Source organism: Argiope bruennichi, chromosome 4 (genome assembly GCF_947563725.1).
Source record: "Argiope bruennichi chromosome 4, qqArgBrue1.1, whole genome shotgun sequence".
NCBI lineage: Eukaryota > Metazoa > Arthropoda > Arachnida > Araneae > Araneidae > Argiope > Argiope bruennichi.
In genome coordinates this window covers 129,007,264-129,022,499 of record NC_079154.1, presented here as the reverse complement: position 1 = coordinate 129,022,499, position 15,236 = coordinate 129,007,264, and the positions used below count along the sequence as shown (strand labels likewise).

General features: G+C 28.6%; 1 protein-coding gene across 3 annotated transcripts in view; it reads left to right on the top strand.

Annotated features, from left to right (window-relative positions):
- LOC129966881 (obscurin-like) overlaps positions 1–15,236 on the top strand; it is a 291,121-nt gene that overhangs the window by 190,716 nt on the left and 85,169 nt on the right. For all 3 annotated transcript variants that reach the window (XM_056081489.1, XM_056081487.1, XM_056081488.1), the window contains 9 exons: positions 1,307–1,412; positions 3,537–3,715; positions 7,801–7,909; positions 9,380–9,552; positions 10,471–10,585; positions 12,042–12,211; positions 13,438–13,555; positions 14,302–14,477; positions 14,644–14,755. In XM_056081489.1, the coding sequence (XP_055937464.1) occupies positions 1,307–1,412; positions 3,537–3,715; positions 7,801–7,909; positions 9,380–9,552; positions 10,471–10,585; positions 12,042–12,211; positions 13,438–13,555; positions 14,302–14,477; positions 14,644–14,755 (1,258 nt within the window). The remainder of the gene's footprint in view (positions 1–1,306; positions 1,413–3,536; positions 3,716–7,800; positions 7,910–9,379; positions 9,553–10,470; positions 10,586–12,041; positions 12,212–13,437; positions 13,556–14,301; positions 14,478–14,643; positions 14,756–15,236) is intronic.

Sequence of the window (15,236 nt, the reverse complement as noted above, 5' to 3'; positions counted from 1 at the left end):
TGTTCACCACAATGATTGATGTCTGTGAGTCTCGCCTTTTGTCTAGTTAAACTATCCCTTTTATACTTTCTTTACTGTAAGATAGAGATCATGTAATAAGAAAGTTTAGACAGCAAATGTAAATCAAATGATATGAGCAACATCCGATGTGATCACGTTACAGAGAGGAATTTTATAATTATGCAAGAGATGTGACAGAAATATAAAATGAAAACATACACAATATTTTTGATGTGAAAAAAAATGGGCACATTTCATATATAAATATATATATATATATATAAAACCATTGTGATTTTTCTTATATTTCATTTCCACACCTTATACAATATGATTTTATTTTATTTTTTATTTATTTATTCTTTTTTGATTTTTTAATTTTTTTTAAAGCATTTTGTTTTCGCATTGGTAATCTAGTAAAACAAAAATATTTTATGAGCAAAACTTTTTGCTTCTGTGCAAAAAGATAAATTATTTGATTATTCTTACACTGTTTGTTAAAATATAAAATAATGTTGAAAATAAAGAAAAGTAATTTCAATAATTATTTTGAATTTTATTTTTATTTTCAAAACATAGATTCCCCTTTTCACACAACACTTTCCCTATTTCAAATAAGATATATATATATATATATATATATATATATATATATATATATATATATATATATATATATATATATATATATATATTTAATTATTCAAAATTGATTTTAAAAATAAATTTTTAAGCGTTAAAACATATGAACCATTGTATGATACATAATTTTCACCGATTCAAAATTCACAAGTTATCTTTTATGAAACATTATAAAATATGTGTCATTGTAAAAGTATCTTATATAAATAAATATTTTTAATTTTTCCTTGTCATTTATAGAATTTAACTTTACTTCGGTTAGCTATAGATGTGGTATGATAAAACGCATTTCCTTATGACATAGTAAATTACATTTCCTTAATATAAACACATTTCCTAAATAATAAATCACATTTCCTTAATATAAAACACATTTCCTAATTAATAAAACTCATTTCTTTAATATAAAACACATTTCCTGATTAATGAAACTCATTTCTTTAATATAAAACACATTTCTTGATTAATAAAACTCATTTCTTGATTAATAAAACTCATTTCTTGATTAATAAAACTCATTTCTTTAATATAAAACACATTTCCTGATTAATGAAACTCATTTCTTTAATATAAAACACATTTCCTGATTAATAAAACTCATTTCTTTAATATAAAACACATTTCCTGATTAATAAAACATTATATTGTTTTAAACGTCTTGCAGCATCGCCCACTTTTACGAAAGGCATGGAGAACGTGGAAGGCTTGGAGGGAGACACTCTCAAATTCAATGTAGAGATCAATGGAAATCCCAAACCTACAATCAAATGGTAAATTGCAAAGATAAGATATTGTATCCATGTTTGTTCTATCATTTTTTGTTGATATTTAGATCCAATTTATTTTATTTTGCATGATTGAATACAGATTTTATGGAAACTGGGATTTAAAAACATTTTTCATCTTTAGAAATTTAAAGTTTAAAAATGTTGAAATTTTCTAAAAAAATGACTTTTTTTAAAAATAAAAATTTTTTATTCTTATTAAGCTTTTAATTATTTGCATAATAAATCTTTTTGAACAATTCTTATAATGAAAGATTTAAATTATGGATCTGATCCAATTTTGGACATATAAATTAGTTTTGAAAAAAAAATTCTCAAAAAATTTCAATAATTCTTAAGAAAAAGTCCAATGTTTCCACTTTTTCTGTTTCTCTAATTAATATTTTTAAAAATTAATCTGTAATTCTATTAAGCCAATATTTGTGAATTTACAAAAAAATCTGAAATATTTTAATTAAAATTCATTTGATTTTTAACATTTTGTTGTGACGTGACTACAGAAGAATCAAACTGTAAAATACTGGTTTGATAATAACTCAATCTTATATTAAACTTGGTATCAATACATATCATAAGATTCATCCATAATTTTATTAATATTTATCATTACCATAATCTGAAATAGTCCTGTTTTAAATTACCAATAATTAGAAAGACTTTTGAGAAAATTCAGAAAATATTGACTTCCTTATTTATTAATGTATTTGTCAAGTTATTCTTAATTCTATTCATCAAATGTTTATTAATACACATTAATGATTGTTAACCATCTAAGTAAAAGACAAATCGAAAAAAAAAAAATCATTTTCAAAGTGGTAAAAATTTCTGGAAAAACGAATTGAACAAAAAAAGGTTTTAACAATCACTCTATAAAGTTTATATCACAGTTTTTTTTATATGATACAAAACTGTATTGTAAAAAGAAATTTTAAATATTAACTTTTCGAAATTAAGATGATCTAGTACATTGAATGTCACAATGCCATTAAACTAGATTTCACTGAGGGAGTTGACAGTCAAATTATAAACTTTCTTAAAACTATTTATATGGAATATTAGAATTTTGCATCTCCACTCCAGGGCCGAATTATCAAATAGGTAAATGAGAAAAACGTGGAAAGACACATTTTTTTTTTTTGTGTGTGTGTGTGATATTTCCTTAATGCATTGATTTTATGCTTTCATTTAATTTAAAAGAAACATAAATTTTAGCTAATTCAGATTGAAATCAAATTCCGTTTAAATATTAGAACATTATGATATTTTTCCTTGTTAATTGTCTTTTATAAGTTGTACGTCGTTTAAAAACCATAAACGTTATATTGCCTTATTGTGTAAAAAATGACCGGTTCTGTAATTCAATAGTATTTAGATTATATTCAAAACCTGTTTTTTCATTATTTATTTGTTTTAAATCGCTTTTAAATTTGAAACTTAATTATGATTTATTCAAATCATGAACATGAATGAATGAATGAATTTGCTGCAAAAAAGTGTTTATATGAGAATTAAAATAAATGAAAATTATATGTGGTGTGAAGTTGGGGGAATAAAGGAGGTCCAAAAGATTTGTATTGCTTAAAGGCTATTAGAAACCTTCATTTCACCCTGCCTCGGTTATGACACTCATAATGAAGTAGGCTGCCTTTTTGATTATTTGGGGAATTTCTAAATCCATCGAAATTAATATAAGCAATGAACTGTATTGTAACTTCCGAAAAACTTTCTTTCGAAAATTTTCCGAATGTGAGGATAAAAATTAGGACTATAGAAAGTTTATTTTTTGTTTGTTTTAAATAATCAAAATTACAAATAAACTAAAAATAAATTACCTAAATAGTAAGTAGCAAAGTTTTCAGAAAAGTATTTGTATGGTAATTCACAGTTAAAAAACATAAAGTAAATAGTCTCCCGTGCTAAAATGCTTGTCGAAATGACTTTATGCTGCATTTAATATTTATCCCATAGGTTTGAAGTTTTCAGAGTATTCTATGGTAATTTTAAATTCAAAAATTTCTTTATTCTATTTTTAGTTACTAAGCCCCTTTAAATGCAAAATTTTTATACTGTGATTCTAAGTTATCTGAACTTGTTTGCACTTATTTTCAGGCTGAAGGACGGCAAAGAGTTGACCATCGATGGTCAGCGAATCAAAGTGACAGAAGAGGAGAACAATTCATACACTCTGACCATTCAGAAAGTGACAGCCGCTGATGTTAGAGCTTACACGTGCGAAATAAGGAACGAGCACGGCCTGAAGGCGAGCTCGGGAAATCTCAATGTTAAAAGTAAGAAAATAATGATTTTCTCTTAAGAAAAAAAAATCTTAATACCTGTCGTTTGAAACGTCGACTTGTTTTATATTTGTAAATATGGAGTTTATTACTGATTTTTTTTATTTACTTCCAAAATCTTAATTTACGAAATTTTGCGCGTGTCTGAATTCTTGACTATTCAGTAAAATTGTTTCAGTATTTTAGAATCGAATTATTTCTTAATTCAGTGATTTTAATTAAATTTTCTTATAGCACCAACACTTTATATTAATCAATTTCTGTGTGCAAAAGGATTTGAGGATTCAGTAATAATTATAATAATAAATTTGGAAATATATTAAAAAAAGAAAGGGGGAAAATGTTGGAAAATTCTGGTGTTTTTCCACGATAACTTCCGATAAAAAAAACAAAAAAAAACAAAACAAAAAAAAACTGATTTTTATATTATTTTTCAAGTTTAGAAATAATCTTTAGAATGATACCAATCTTTTAACCTACACCTGTATACCTGTATAAATTGATTTTCTTTATAAAAAAAAATAGTTTTCCAACAATTTCATTCACATACAATGAAAAACAAAATTTAGTCTGCACGAGTACGTTATGAGTGCATGAGAAAAATTAGTTTTTATCAGCATGTTGCCATCACACTGGCAAAATTCAAACTGAACGATTAAGTTAATTCGTACTGCAAACTAAACCTATAAAATTGCAATGTTCAACATGTGCGTTTATAAAAAAGAATAAATATAAAATATGATATTTTCTATAAAAAAATGTAAGCAAAAGCTTATTGTGATGATTTAAAATGGTTGTACTATTGTTTCAGTTTTATTTAAGGCATACAAAATTTAATATATACAGGATATCCACTCTAATCTGAGTCCATCAGTTAATTTCTAAAACTTTAGTAATAGGCAAAAATATCTAATAAAGAGAGTCAAAATGAAATAAATAATCATATTTTTTGTGGTTTAGAACAATAAAGGTTCTGATGAATTACGAATTCCTAATTTTTATCTAATCTCTGTGTCATAATAAAATATTTTTGAGACACTAACATTTTAAAGAAAAAGTTCTACTCTTTTGCAATTAAAACTTACTGAATTATGAAAAATTAAATGTCTCTATTCTATAAAAACGTGCGGTTTTAAAACTTTCAGGGCTTGGACTTTCCTTAAAACTGATAGTTTAAAATAAAGTAATTGTAGATTATCTTAAAATAATGACATTCAAAATTTTATAACGCGGTCAGACTTGATGTTAGAGAATTGAAACGGTAGACTTTCAAAATAATTTTATTGAATATGGTTTATAAGACCGAAGAATTGTATAAGAATTAGATTTCATGATTGATTTCAGAAGAACATTTGTTGATTGAAATAAAATAAAATATTATTTACCGCATTTAAAACTTTTTAAAGGTAAGATCGAATTCTATAATGAATCTGAAAAAATTTTATAGAATAATTCTTTGAAATATTGCATAAATTAGTTTTTAAAAATTTGTGCTACACTTAAGTTTACTATGGTTCTTGTAATATTTAGTTATATTTAATGTAGTATATGTATAAGAAAATTATGCTTGGTTCCAAGAATAAAGTTTTCGTATTTATAGAAAATTTATCAATTCAAATTTAAATTTAAATCTTACGGGAGCTGACTGAAAGTTAAAGGGGTATATTGTGGAATGTACTGAATATCGCGATGTTTATATAATATTATGAGTTATTGAACTATAAAAATTTGAAGCTTAAAAATATTTTACTGAAGAAGCTATTAAGAGACTAAGGTATTTTGGAGAACATTACTCCTGAAGAACCAGCTGGTCGCCAAAGGCGACTAGAGCATTAATAAATAAAAAAAACATTTAAAACTTTTTTTTATTAATTATTAAATTTATTTTTATTTGATGGCTAATTCAGCCGAGTAAAAATTATACCAGATACAGAACAGATTTCAAAAGTTTTTCCGCAATCTCACAGTTGCAAAATGAACCCTGCTTTTGAGTAGGATCAAAAGAGAAGCCGCGTGAATCTTGAGTGTCTATCAAGACTTGTTTATTTAAATTTTATGTCTCCTTCTTGCAACATTTTTTTTTTTTTTTTGGAATTAAGAAAACTGTTCTAGTAACGTACATCACTTGATTATGTAAATGTACAAGTTTTCTAATCTAAAATCGTAAATTAAGTCGCCATATTCGATTTTGTTTTCTTGTTTCTAGAACAGGTGTATATAAATTGCTCATAAATAGATAATTTCGTTTGCACTTACATTGATCCTTGCAAGAATAAACGAAACAGTGAAGTATTCATGACAAATGGCAATCCGAAAGATGTAATGTTTTGCGATTTGAGCTTGGTGACAAATACAGAACATGTCATGAGTATATTCATGCATTTTGAACATGCATGGCTACACATGAGTTCAGTTTTTAAGCTTCTATATATTTATTCCATATATTCTGGGCAAGAAAAATTTGATTCATTGGATGTCAGAAGTATAATATTCTGTGAATCAGTAATCTTTATTTATAATTCTTTTGCAATTAAAATCCTCAAAATATGAGGAAAGCTTCCAATTTCCTACTATTCATTCTCAAATAAATTCATACCTACCTACGGAATGGTTCTTTCCGCGACACCTGACCGAGTCTTGTGGTGACTAAGACAATGCGTGGGTGTGAGCTATTTAAAAGCGACTACCTTTTTGCAAAATGCCTCTGTTCCTAAGTGACGACTTATTTATACAAACAAAAGCAAAGATTTCCGAAACAACCTCTAGAGGCAAAGAGAGCAGACGTTGAATCACAAATCTACAGACAAGCAATGTGAACTTCATTATAACTTCGTTTTGCGGAGACCGAGAATTATTTTAATGAAAGGATATTTTTCAGAACGACTTCGTTGGTATTCGTAAGTGGAATTTCTCTGTTTTATTTGTATTTTGTTATTGGAAAGGATAGAGAAAGATGAACAGATCATCCAGATTAGCAAAGGCAATCTTGATATTTTAGACTTTATATTAAAAATTAATTATGATGAAAGATAAAATTAATGTTCGTTTCAGCATCCTGAGACTACAACTTTTCGATTATTCTATCTCACTAAGGCGTGAGACGTGCAATGATTTCCGTAATTGAACATCATTCTTGATTTTTGGCTTATTAGATATTTTTTAGTTCAATTTTTTTCACGTATATGCGACTGTCGTGTTGTTTTTGAACGTATTATTTTATTTTAATTCAAAATTGCGTCATTGAATGCTTACATGGCTAATTCAAGTGGAAAAAAATATATTTTTAAATTAATAATATTTTAAGTAAAAAAATCTCTAATAATAATATTTTAAAAAAATATTAAATTTAAAAATAATATTTATGATATTTTTAAGATGTTCCATATTTACAGCAATTTCTTAAATGAAAATAAAATGTTTTAAATAGATTAAACTCTCGATTATTCCCCGTTGTTATTCTCAAAATATTGTCAAAAAATTCAAAAACATATTAAAAAAACGAAGCATTTTAACAAAAAATTATTATTATTTTGTAAAAAAGTGAATTATAAAATTTGACTGAAATTTTCCATTTATTCAGGTTTATGTCATTTGCTATAAAGAAAAAAAAAATACTTAAAAATATTTTATTGTGAATTAGTATCTTTTTCTGATAGTATTACAAGTTATCTGCAGTGTTTACGTCTCATAAGTCCGCGAGTAATCCGAGTTTACTTCATTGTTAAATGTAAACATCTCCTCGGCTCTCACCCCTATTTTGACCAATTGAACCCTTCCTATCGCTTGCGTTAGAATTCTTTGGCAAGCAATAATGTTTCTTCATCTGTTTTTGATTCCTTGTAGGCGAATTGTTTTCTTCTTTTCTAGTTTCTATTCCAATGCTATTTAATTCTGTTATATTTTTGCCTGAAAAATCTTAGGATCTTGACTCGCACATTTAGTTTCTCATTTTTTTCAGTCGAGGTTGATTGCTACAAACATCAATTTTATAATTTTAGATCACATTATTATCACATAAATTTGTATTTTCATTTATCAGAATTTGGAAACAAAGTGAAAATACTATTATTTCATTCCAGTGAAACCGGAGTTCATCAAAAAGTTATCTGATATGGAAGCCAACGAAGGTGATTTGGGCCTGATTATGACTACAACTATTAAAGGCTATCCACCTCCAAGTGTAAAATGGTAAGCCAGAGACTCATTTTTATTGTGAATCTCCATCAAAATGACCCATGAATATTTTTATTTGATTTTATTCATTTCGATTTTATTTTTGCTCAAGCCGTCTTTACCTTAATTGCAGATAACACGTAATTTCAACGGAAACACTTCTAAAACTTTCACTTTCAAAACTCCCACAACGCTACATTTATATATTTAACTAGCCACGCTTGGCGACCAGTTTGTTCGCCTAGACTGTTAAATTATTAATATGAGATGCATTTCTTACAAAAAATATTTCACCTTCTAATTTAATACAATTAAAACAAATGAATTCAATTCAAATAATTTACTGCAATTTGCAAAATGTACATATTACGAAGTAAAACCGGGAAAAAAAATTCTACTTTGGATATAATGACTTGGAAAAGCACATGCTTGAATGTTTTGATGGTGAGTTTGAATTCCATTATAGTTTTTAAAAACTATGTTTCAGATAGTGTATTAAATTAAATTTAAAATATTATGGAAATTAAATAAAAAAATGTACGAAAATAAAATTTATATTTTAAGACAATACAAAAAGCTTTTTTAAAGCATAACTATTTTGGCAGAAATGAACATCAATTTCCATAGGCAAGTTCCATCGATTACGGTTAGACTTAAGATTAATATACAACGCCAAAATCGAAACAGTTATGAGCGATTTCTTGCCAAATATAAATTTTTTATTGATACTTAAAAAAAAACCCTTTTGTTAGTATTTTTGGTATACCCCCAGGATTGCAGACTTTTAGAGAGTTTTTGGACGATTGGTAGGATTTTGACGTGCTTGGCGAGAAATCATAAATTATTCTGAAGTCTTATCAGGATTACTTATGCGGCAATTGTTAAGCCTATTTTTGTTACTTGATAGACTTTTTGTTTGAAGCCTATTTTTTATTTCTTTTGTATTTTCTTTCCTTTGTCCTCTTTGGTCACATGGCGAACTATCTCCAGAACACCTCTAATTACATTTTGCAGCTCCATTAATCAGTTAAGCGAAACGTTTGATTCAGTACAGCTGTAAAAATTTTCAATGAATGAATCAGTCTGAAATTCCTACGATGTTTCGTTTTGTATTTGACTGTTGCCATTCGACAATTAGTTACATATTCGATTTTTGTGCCACGTACGTTAGGCAGGGCGACCTGGGCTCAAATGCAACGGACGATAGTATTATTGGATGCTGTAGAGACAAAACATTAATACGTTTCTTTCTTTCTTTTTTTTGCCATTATGTCTAATAACGAAGCGTAAAAGTAATACTATGCCGCAGATGCCAGTTTTTCTTCCTTCGTGACTACTGACAATTGCGGACAAAAGAAAAAAAAATATTTTGTCGTTCCACCGCTGGTCACCAGACGAAATCTTTTTCTGTCTTCGTATTTATTGCACAAAGATAGCTTTGTTCTTTTGTAAGGTTTCAAGCATATTTCATTGATTCTCGTGCAGGTACCAGGGCGAGAACAGCTTGGAAAACGATAAGTCTTATATCATCACGTCGGAAAATAGCAGTCACAGCTTGAAGGTGAAGAAGCTGAAGAGATCCAATGCTGGAAAATATACATGCGAGGCTACAAATGAAATGGGACAAGCTTCTACGAGCGGAATTCTTAGCGTGAATGGTAAGGATTCTCTGGAGCTTTGTTTTATTAGAGTTACTTTATTTATTTAAATGGAAATTTTTATTTAACTCCTTATTATTTTTAACTATAAATATAGACTATAAGAAACGTATTCATTGTATGTCATCGTCATTGTTATTGTTGTATCTTCGAAATTATTTCAAAGAATTGCATATGAACACATTTTTTTTCGTTTTAATCTGGACAAATTAAATATATGCCTGTAAATAGTCCTCCTACATTGTAATCACTGATTTCTGCAATTTATTTATATACATAGTTTTTAATTAAATAGTTTTTTTAAAGTCGTTTCTTTGCGAAATAAAACATTAATTTTAAAACATTGAAATAATTTTAAATGACGATATTGTTCTCAATTTGAGTATTTTCACTTTTTAGATAAAAACCTACGTTTAAGGAAGTTTAATTTATTTATTTAAATTCTTACATACTAGCTCTATTTTTAAGAAATTTTGATGTCACCTTTTCTCTGCCAATTTTTCTGTAAATGCGTTTAAAATGTGTACTTTCTGCTCTTAAAACTTTTCGATGTTCCGTATGAAGTATTAAATATCTCATAGACAAATGATTTGGGTTGTTGCATGATATCCATAAAGTTCTTGATTTTAGTCGATTCAATTAGAAGCAGTTTTGAATTACATTTTAATGAAAAAAGTTTAAAATGGTCATTTCTGTTAGACTGGCAAACAAAAATTTATAAAATCATATTTTTTAGACTATTTTAACAAATCCATCTCGAAAATTTCTGACGAATTTATTATATCACGAATTTATTTTTTCATTCATTTTCGAATTTGGCACTATGAAATATTTAATTCCAAGCTTGCTTTTCTCAGCTATTTTTTTTTTTAATTCTATGAAACGCATTTTAGACTTTCTTCTTTCTTGCTCTTTCAGTGCTGGTGAAGAAACCCGAAATCGAACAAGAATTGAAGCCTACACAGTTAGTTGAGGGAAAGCCCGGAAAACTGGTGGCTAAAGTATCTGGGGAACCCAAACCAAAGGTTGAATGGTAAAAAAAATTATTTGATTGATTCTTCATTTCATTGTGGTTCAGTTTAAGGCTTAACTAGGAAGGTGCATTGCGACAGTATCCTTATTTAGGATGTCCATTCTAATCGTAGTCCGATATTAATTTCTAGATTAGCAAACATTTCCAGTTGGTAAAATTTTCGAAACGTTCTGAAGAGTTATATTTTATCGTCAGTAAATGTACTTCTGATAAAAAACAAGCAATTCTTTTTATTCAGCCCTTTCAGTCTATTTAATTTAATCTATGAACTGTATAAAAATTTAAAACAAAGTTATTTAAAAATGCATATATTGACTCAAACAATATAAAATTTAATTAGTTACATCAATTCGAGTATTCTTTCTATACCGAAGGGCATGCGCCTATCATGCGTTGTTTCTAGAAATTTGCTGTTGGGTACGATTAGAATGGAATCTGTTATATCTTCAGAAATATTTAAGAAATGCTATGTTGAATTTATTGAAATTAGCAGTAAATAATTTTCCGAACATATCTGGTACATTTTTCTGGAAATAATGAGTAAAGATTATTTCACATTTTTTTTTTTTGAGTCCATCACAAGAAATGAAGATTTTTAGTAAAATTTTTGTATTGTTCGAACTAAAGATATGGTTTTAATATAAATGTTTTATTCGAGTATATCGCTTTCATTTTGTAGAAAAAAATCAATTTAAACAGAATCGAAACTACCTCATGTATCATTTACCAACAAGGAAAAGCAATTCCTGTGGAAATAGGGCTAATGAACCAAATATATGAATTATGCGGAAAAAATTATGAATTATGAATTATGCGGTTTCGGATTAGTTCAACTTCAAAATCGAATTTAAACATGAATTAAAAATCTATGCGATGTGCTGTCTAGGACAAATAACTAAGATATTTGAACACTTTGCTATGTAATCGGACAGATGGAAAGATAATTATTGACAAGTGACGATTAAAGTAATGATGACTTTTCGCAGTGGCACTCCGGAAGTTCTTAATGTGAAAGAGTTCATTGCCAGTCTTCAATTTATCCTGTTAGCTGCTTATACTATCGTGCTGTATCATGTTTGTTCTTAGCGATATATCGTTTCATAGTATATTTTCTGCATGGTCGGGGTTTAAGTTTCATCTTTTCACAGAACATAATGCAGAAAGCTTATTCCCATTACTGTATCAATTGTTTTCATCACATTTTAATGCTAGATTGCAATGCTATAAGGTGGTTCAGTGTTCCTGATAACATCAGGGATGCTTCTAGGAAAGCATCCATTATAGAAGATAAAAGCATCCTTTGAAATGGGTGACATCAAAGACAACTCTTCTGTATCCATAGCGTCTTCGATGGGCGATATATTGAATCTTTCTTCCTGGAACGTATTTTTTTTCCGGAAGGCTGATTTCGATTCTGAATAAGTGGATTGATGGGAGTTTTCTTTGTTCTTCACAGGTTGAAGGACGGCAAACCGATCGCTCTGAACGGGCGCTTCTCCATGGAGGAAGCTGAAGACGGTACAGTCTGTTTGCTTATCAGCAACGTCACCCCCAACGACGCCGGTCTCTACTCTCTGGTGGTCAGCAACGATGAAGGAGAAGCCACGTCCCAAGCACCTGTTTCCAGTGAGTGGTCCTCCATTCATTTATTTTTCATTTTATTCGTTCATTCGCTTTTTCTTTAAATTAAAGTTTAAATCTCTTTTGTATAATCATTCAAGCCACTTATTTTACAATATGATATTTCCCTGTTATACCGTCTTTATTTTCACCATATAAAAAAAGTCACCTGAGAATAGGATATAAAGCCAGGAGTTTTTTTTACCAAACTGAATGGTGGGAACTTTGCCAAATTTCGTGGCGATGCGGCAACACGTATGTACACACAAGGTACTCAGCTTGTTCATGAAATCATTTAAAATTTAGATCAAATTAATGGTTCCGTACACATACTATTCTTCTATAAAATAATTAACTATTTTAAAAATTAATTAATGATTGATAATCATTTAAAAAACTATTCTTTTCACAAGTATTCTCTTACTGTTACTGACTCTTCTCCCCTCAACCCGCTTGTTTAAAAAAAGATTTAAGTCTTGTTTTTCACGTGACACGTATTCGTTCACAGTATTTAAAGATTCATCATTTAAGTCAATTTAATACTTGAAATATTATGTACTGTCTTAAATTACAAGGAAATCAACATAATTACGAAATTTTAACTAATTATGTTTTAAGAATTTATGCATTTTTCAATTTATTATAGCATAATATGGATTTAGCTTCGGGTGATCACCAAATTAGAATTCAAATAAGAATTACTATTACTTTTATTTGCCAGTTGGAACACAAACATTCTGATTTCTATTAATATAAAATTTTACTGAGAAACATACTGGCATAGTTGTAAGGAAATTCATATAACTTCCATATAATTCGATTTGACTGGCTATCACCCAATTATTTTTTTTAAATTATACATATCAATCGAAAACGAAATTAGAAAGTATCTCTCATGCCGATGTGATACTCACTTATATGAGTTTCAAATATATATATATATATATGACTTTTTTTTTAATTATGCTGAGAATTATATATATATATATATATATATATATATATATATATATATATATATATATATATATATTATTTTGCAATTTATTAAAATCGTGAAATACGAGTGTACTCTTTAGGGTACAATTAGGCACCCTTCCAGTAGGCACCAGTGTACATGGACAAAAGCTAATTGAAGACAGCATTAAGGGTTATGTTCGAATATTTATTGAACAGCCCATATATTTTTCTCGAATTTTAAATTTAAATTAAGATTTATTTATTCATTCCAGCGATTCCACCTGGTAAAAAGCCCGAGTTTATCAAAGAATTGGAAAAAGTGGAACTTCTGGAAGGACAGCCTCTGCGCCTGGAAGCGAAGGTTACGGGCAAGCCGACGTCCATCAAATGGTACTTCACTCATTCTATTGTTGTTGTCTTATACCTTTTTGTACTGCAATGTTATTCATTGCTGCATTTTTATTATTAAGCCGTAAGTAAACGTGGAGATAAATAACTCTTTGAAAATTATGCTGAGAATTATTATTTATATCTTGAAATGTACTTGACTAAAGGAAGACAAATATTGTCTAATTTAATGTCTAGTAAATAAATGAAGCAGCGTTTATTAATGATTTAGATTCTTAGCATTTTTTTTCGATAAAATTACACCACTTAGTTACTCTCAGTCGAAGATTAAGAGTGGCATATGTTGTAAGTGGAAAAAGTGAAAATGGCGAGATAGAGGTTGGATTACCTGTTCAGTCAGTCTTAAAGGGCATATATTAACAATCTTTTTACTTTTTTTTTATTATATAGACGCCCTTTAGAATTATATAGACAACTACCAAACACTTTTCAACTTTACCCCAATTTAGGCCGTTTCTCATTTGATACTTTAACCGAAAAATGTTCTTTTAAAATTTTTTTTACAATTTACATCGTTTGGCACTATTAGTTTACAATGGTTGAAATTTCACGATGTGACATCGTTGTCTCTATCATTTTTTGTCATGCTTTTAATTTCAATAAATTGAATGGAAATGCATCACACAATCGGCAATCTACCACCAACTTACATTATTGCTTAAATCTTCGTATTGCGTTTTAATTTATTGAACCATCTGAAAAACATATTCTTCTTCATCTTCCTCCAGGCAAAAAGACGGTGAAGATCTAGCGGACGATGGGCGTATTCAACTGAAGGAATTGCCGGACGGAACCATAAGTCTGACCATTGATAAAGCGAATCAGAGCGATGCCGGGAAGTATACGGTGATCGCTTCCAATGCAGAGGGCAAAGCTCGAAGTGCTGCATTAGTACAAGTGCAAGGTACATTAGATAATTTATTAATTATCCAAGAAATAATTTTCCGGTTTCTGAAGCGATAACATACTGTTTTGATAATATTTTGATACGCGCTGTTGCATACAAAATATCATATGGGAATATTTTATAAAACAACTATATATCATCAATCACTTTCCAATTGTTTCAGAAATCAAGAAACCTGAAATTGAAGGCATGTTAGAACCGCTGACCATCAAAGACGGTGAGACTGGCGAATTGAAAGTCAAAGCGTCCGGTATTCCAAAACCTACTGTTACATGGTAAGAAAGAATGCTCACATCGCAAGTCACAAATGATATTGCCAACATAAAATGTTTAATGGTTACATTTTTTTGTAGTTGTTATAAATGATGAGGGAAAAAAAAGCAATAACTCGAAACTGTTAGAAATAGCGCTTTTTCAGGAGAGACAAGTAGACATTTACTTTATTTCTCACTATCAGTTTTCATTAAATTTCCAATTTTACAAGAGGAACATTGGTTTTTCAATTGATGTCATTTGTTTAATATTAGTTATGAGATTTTGTAGAATTCTTGCAATATAGAGGAGAGAAGGGTTACAGCATCAAATGTATTTTCACCTTTCCTGAATCAAGAATTTCATAATAATGAAACGAATCATCTAGATTTGAAAGCTTCCGTGTCACAAGGATCGGTAACATAAACCGAAGAAATTTTTTCCCACGTACTCAAAGGGCTGTTTATAAGATAATTTTTAACTGCCTTTCATTTATAATGATAA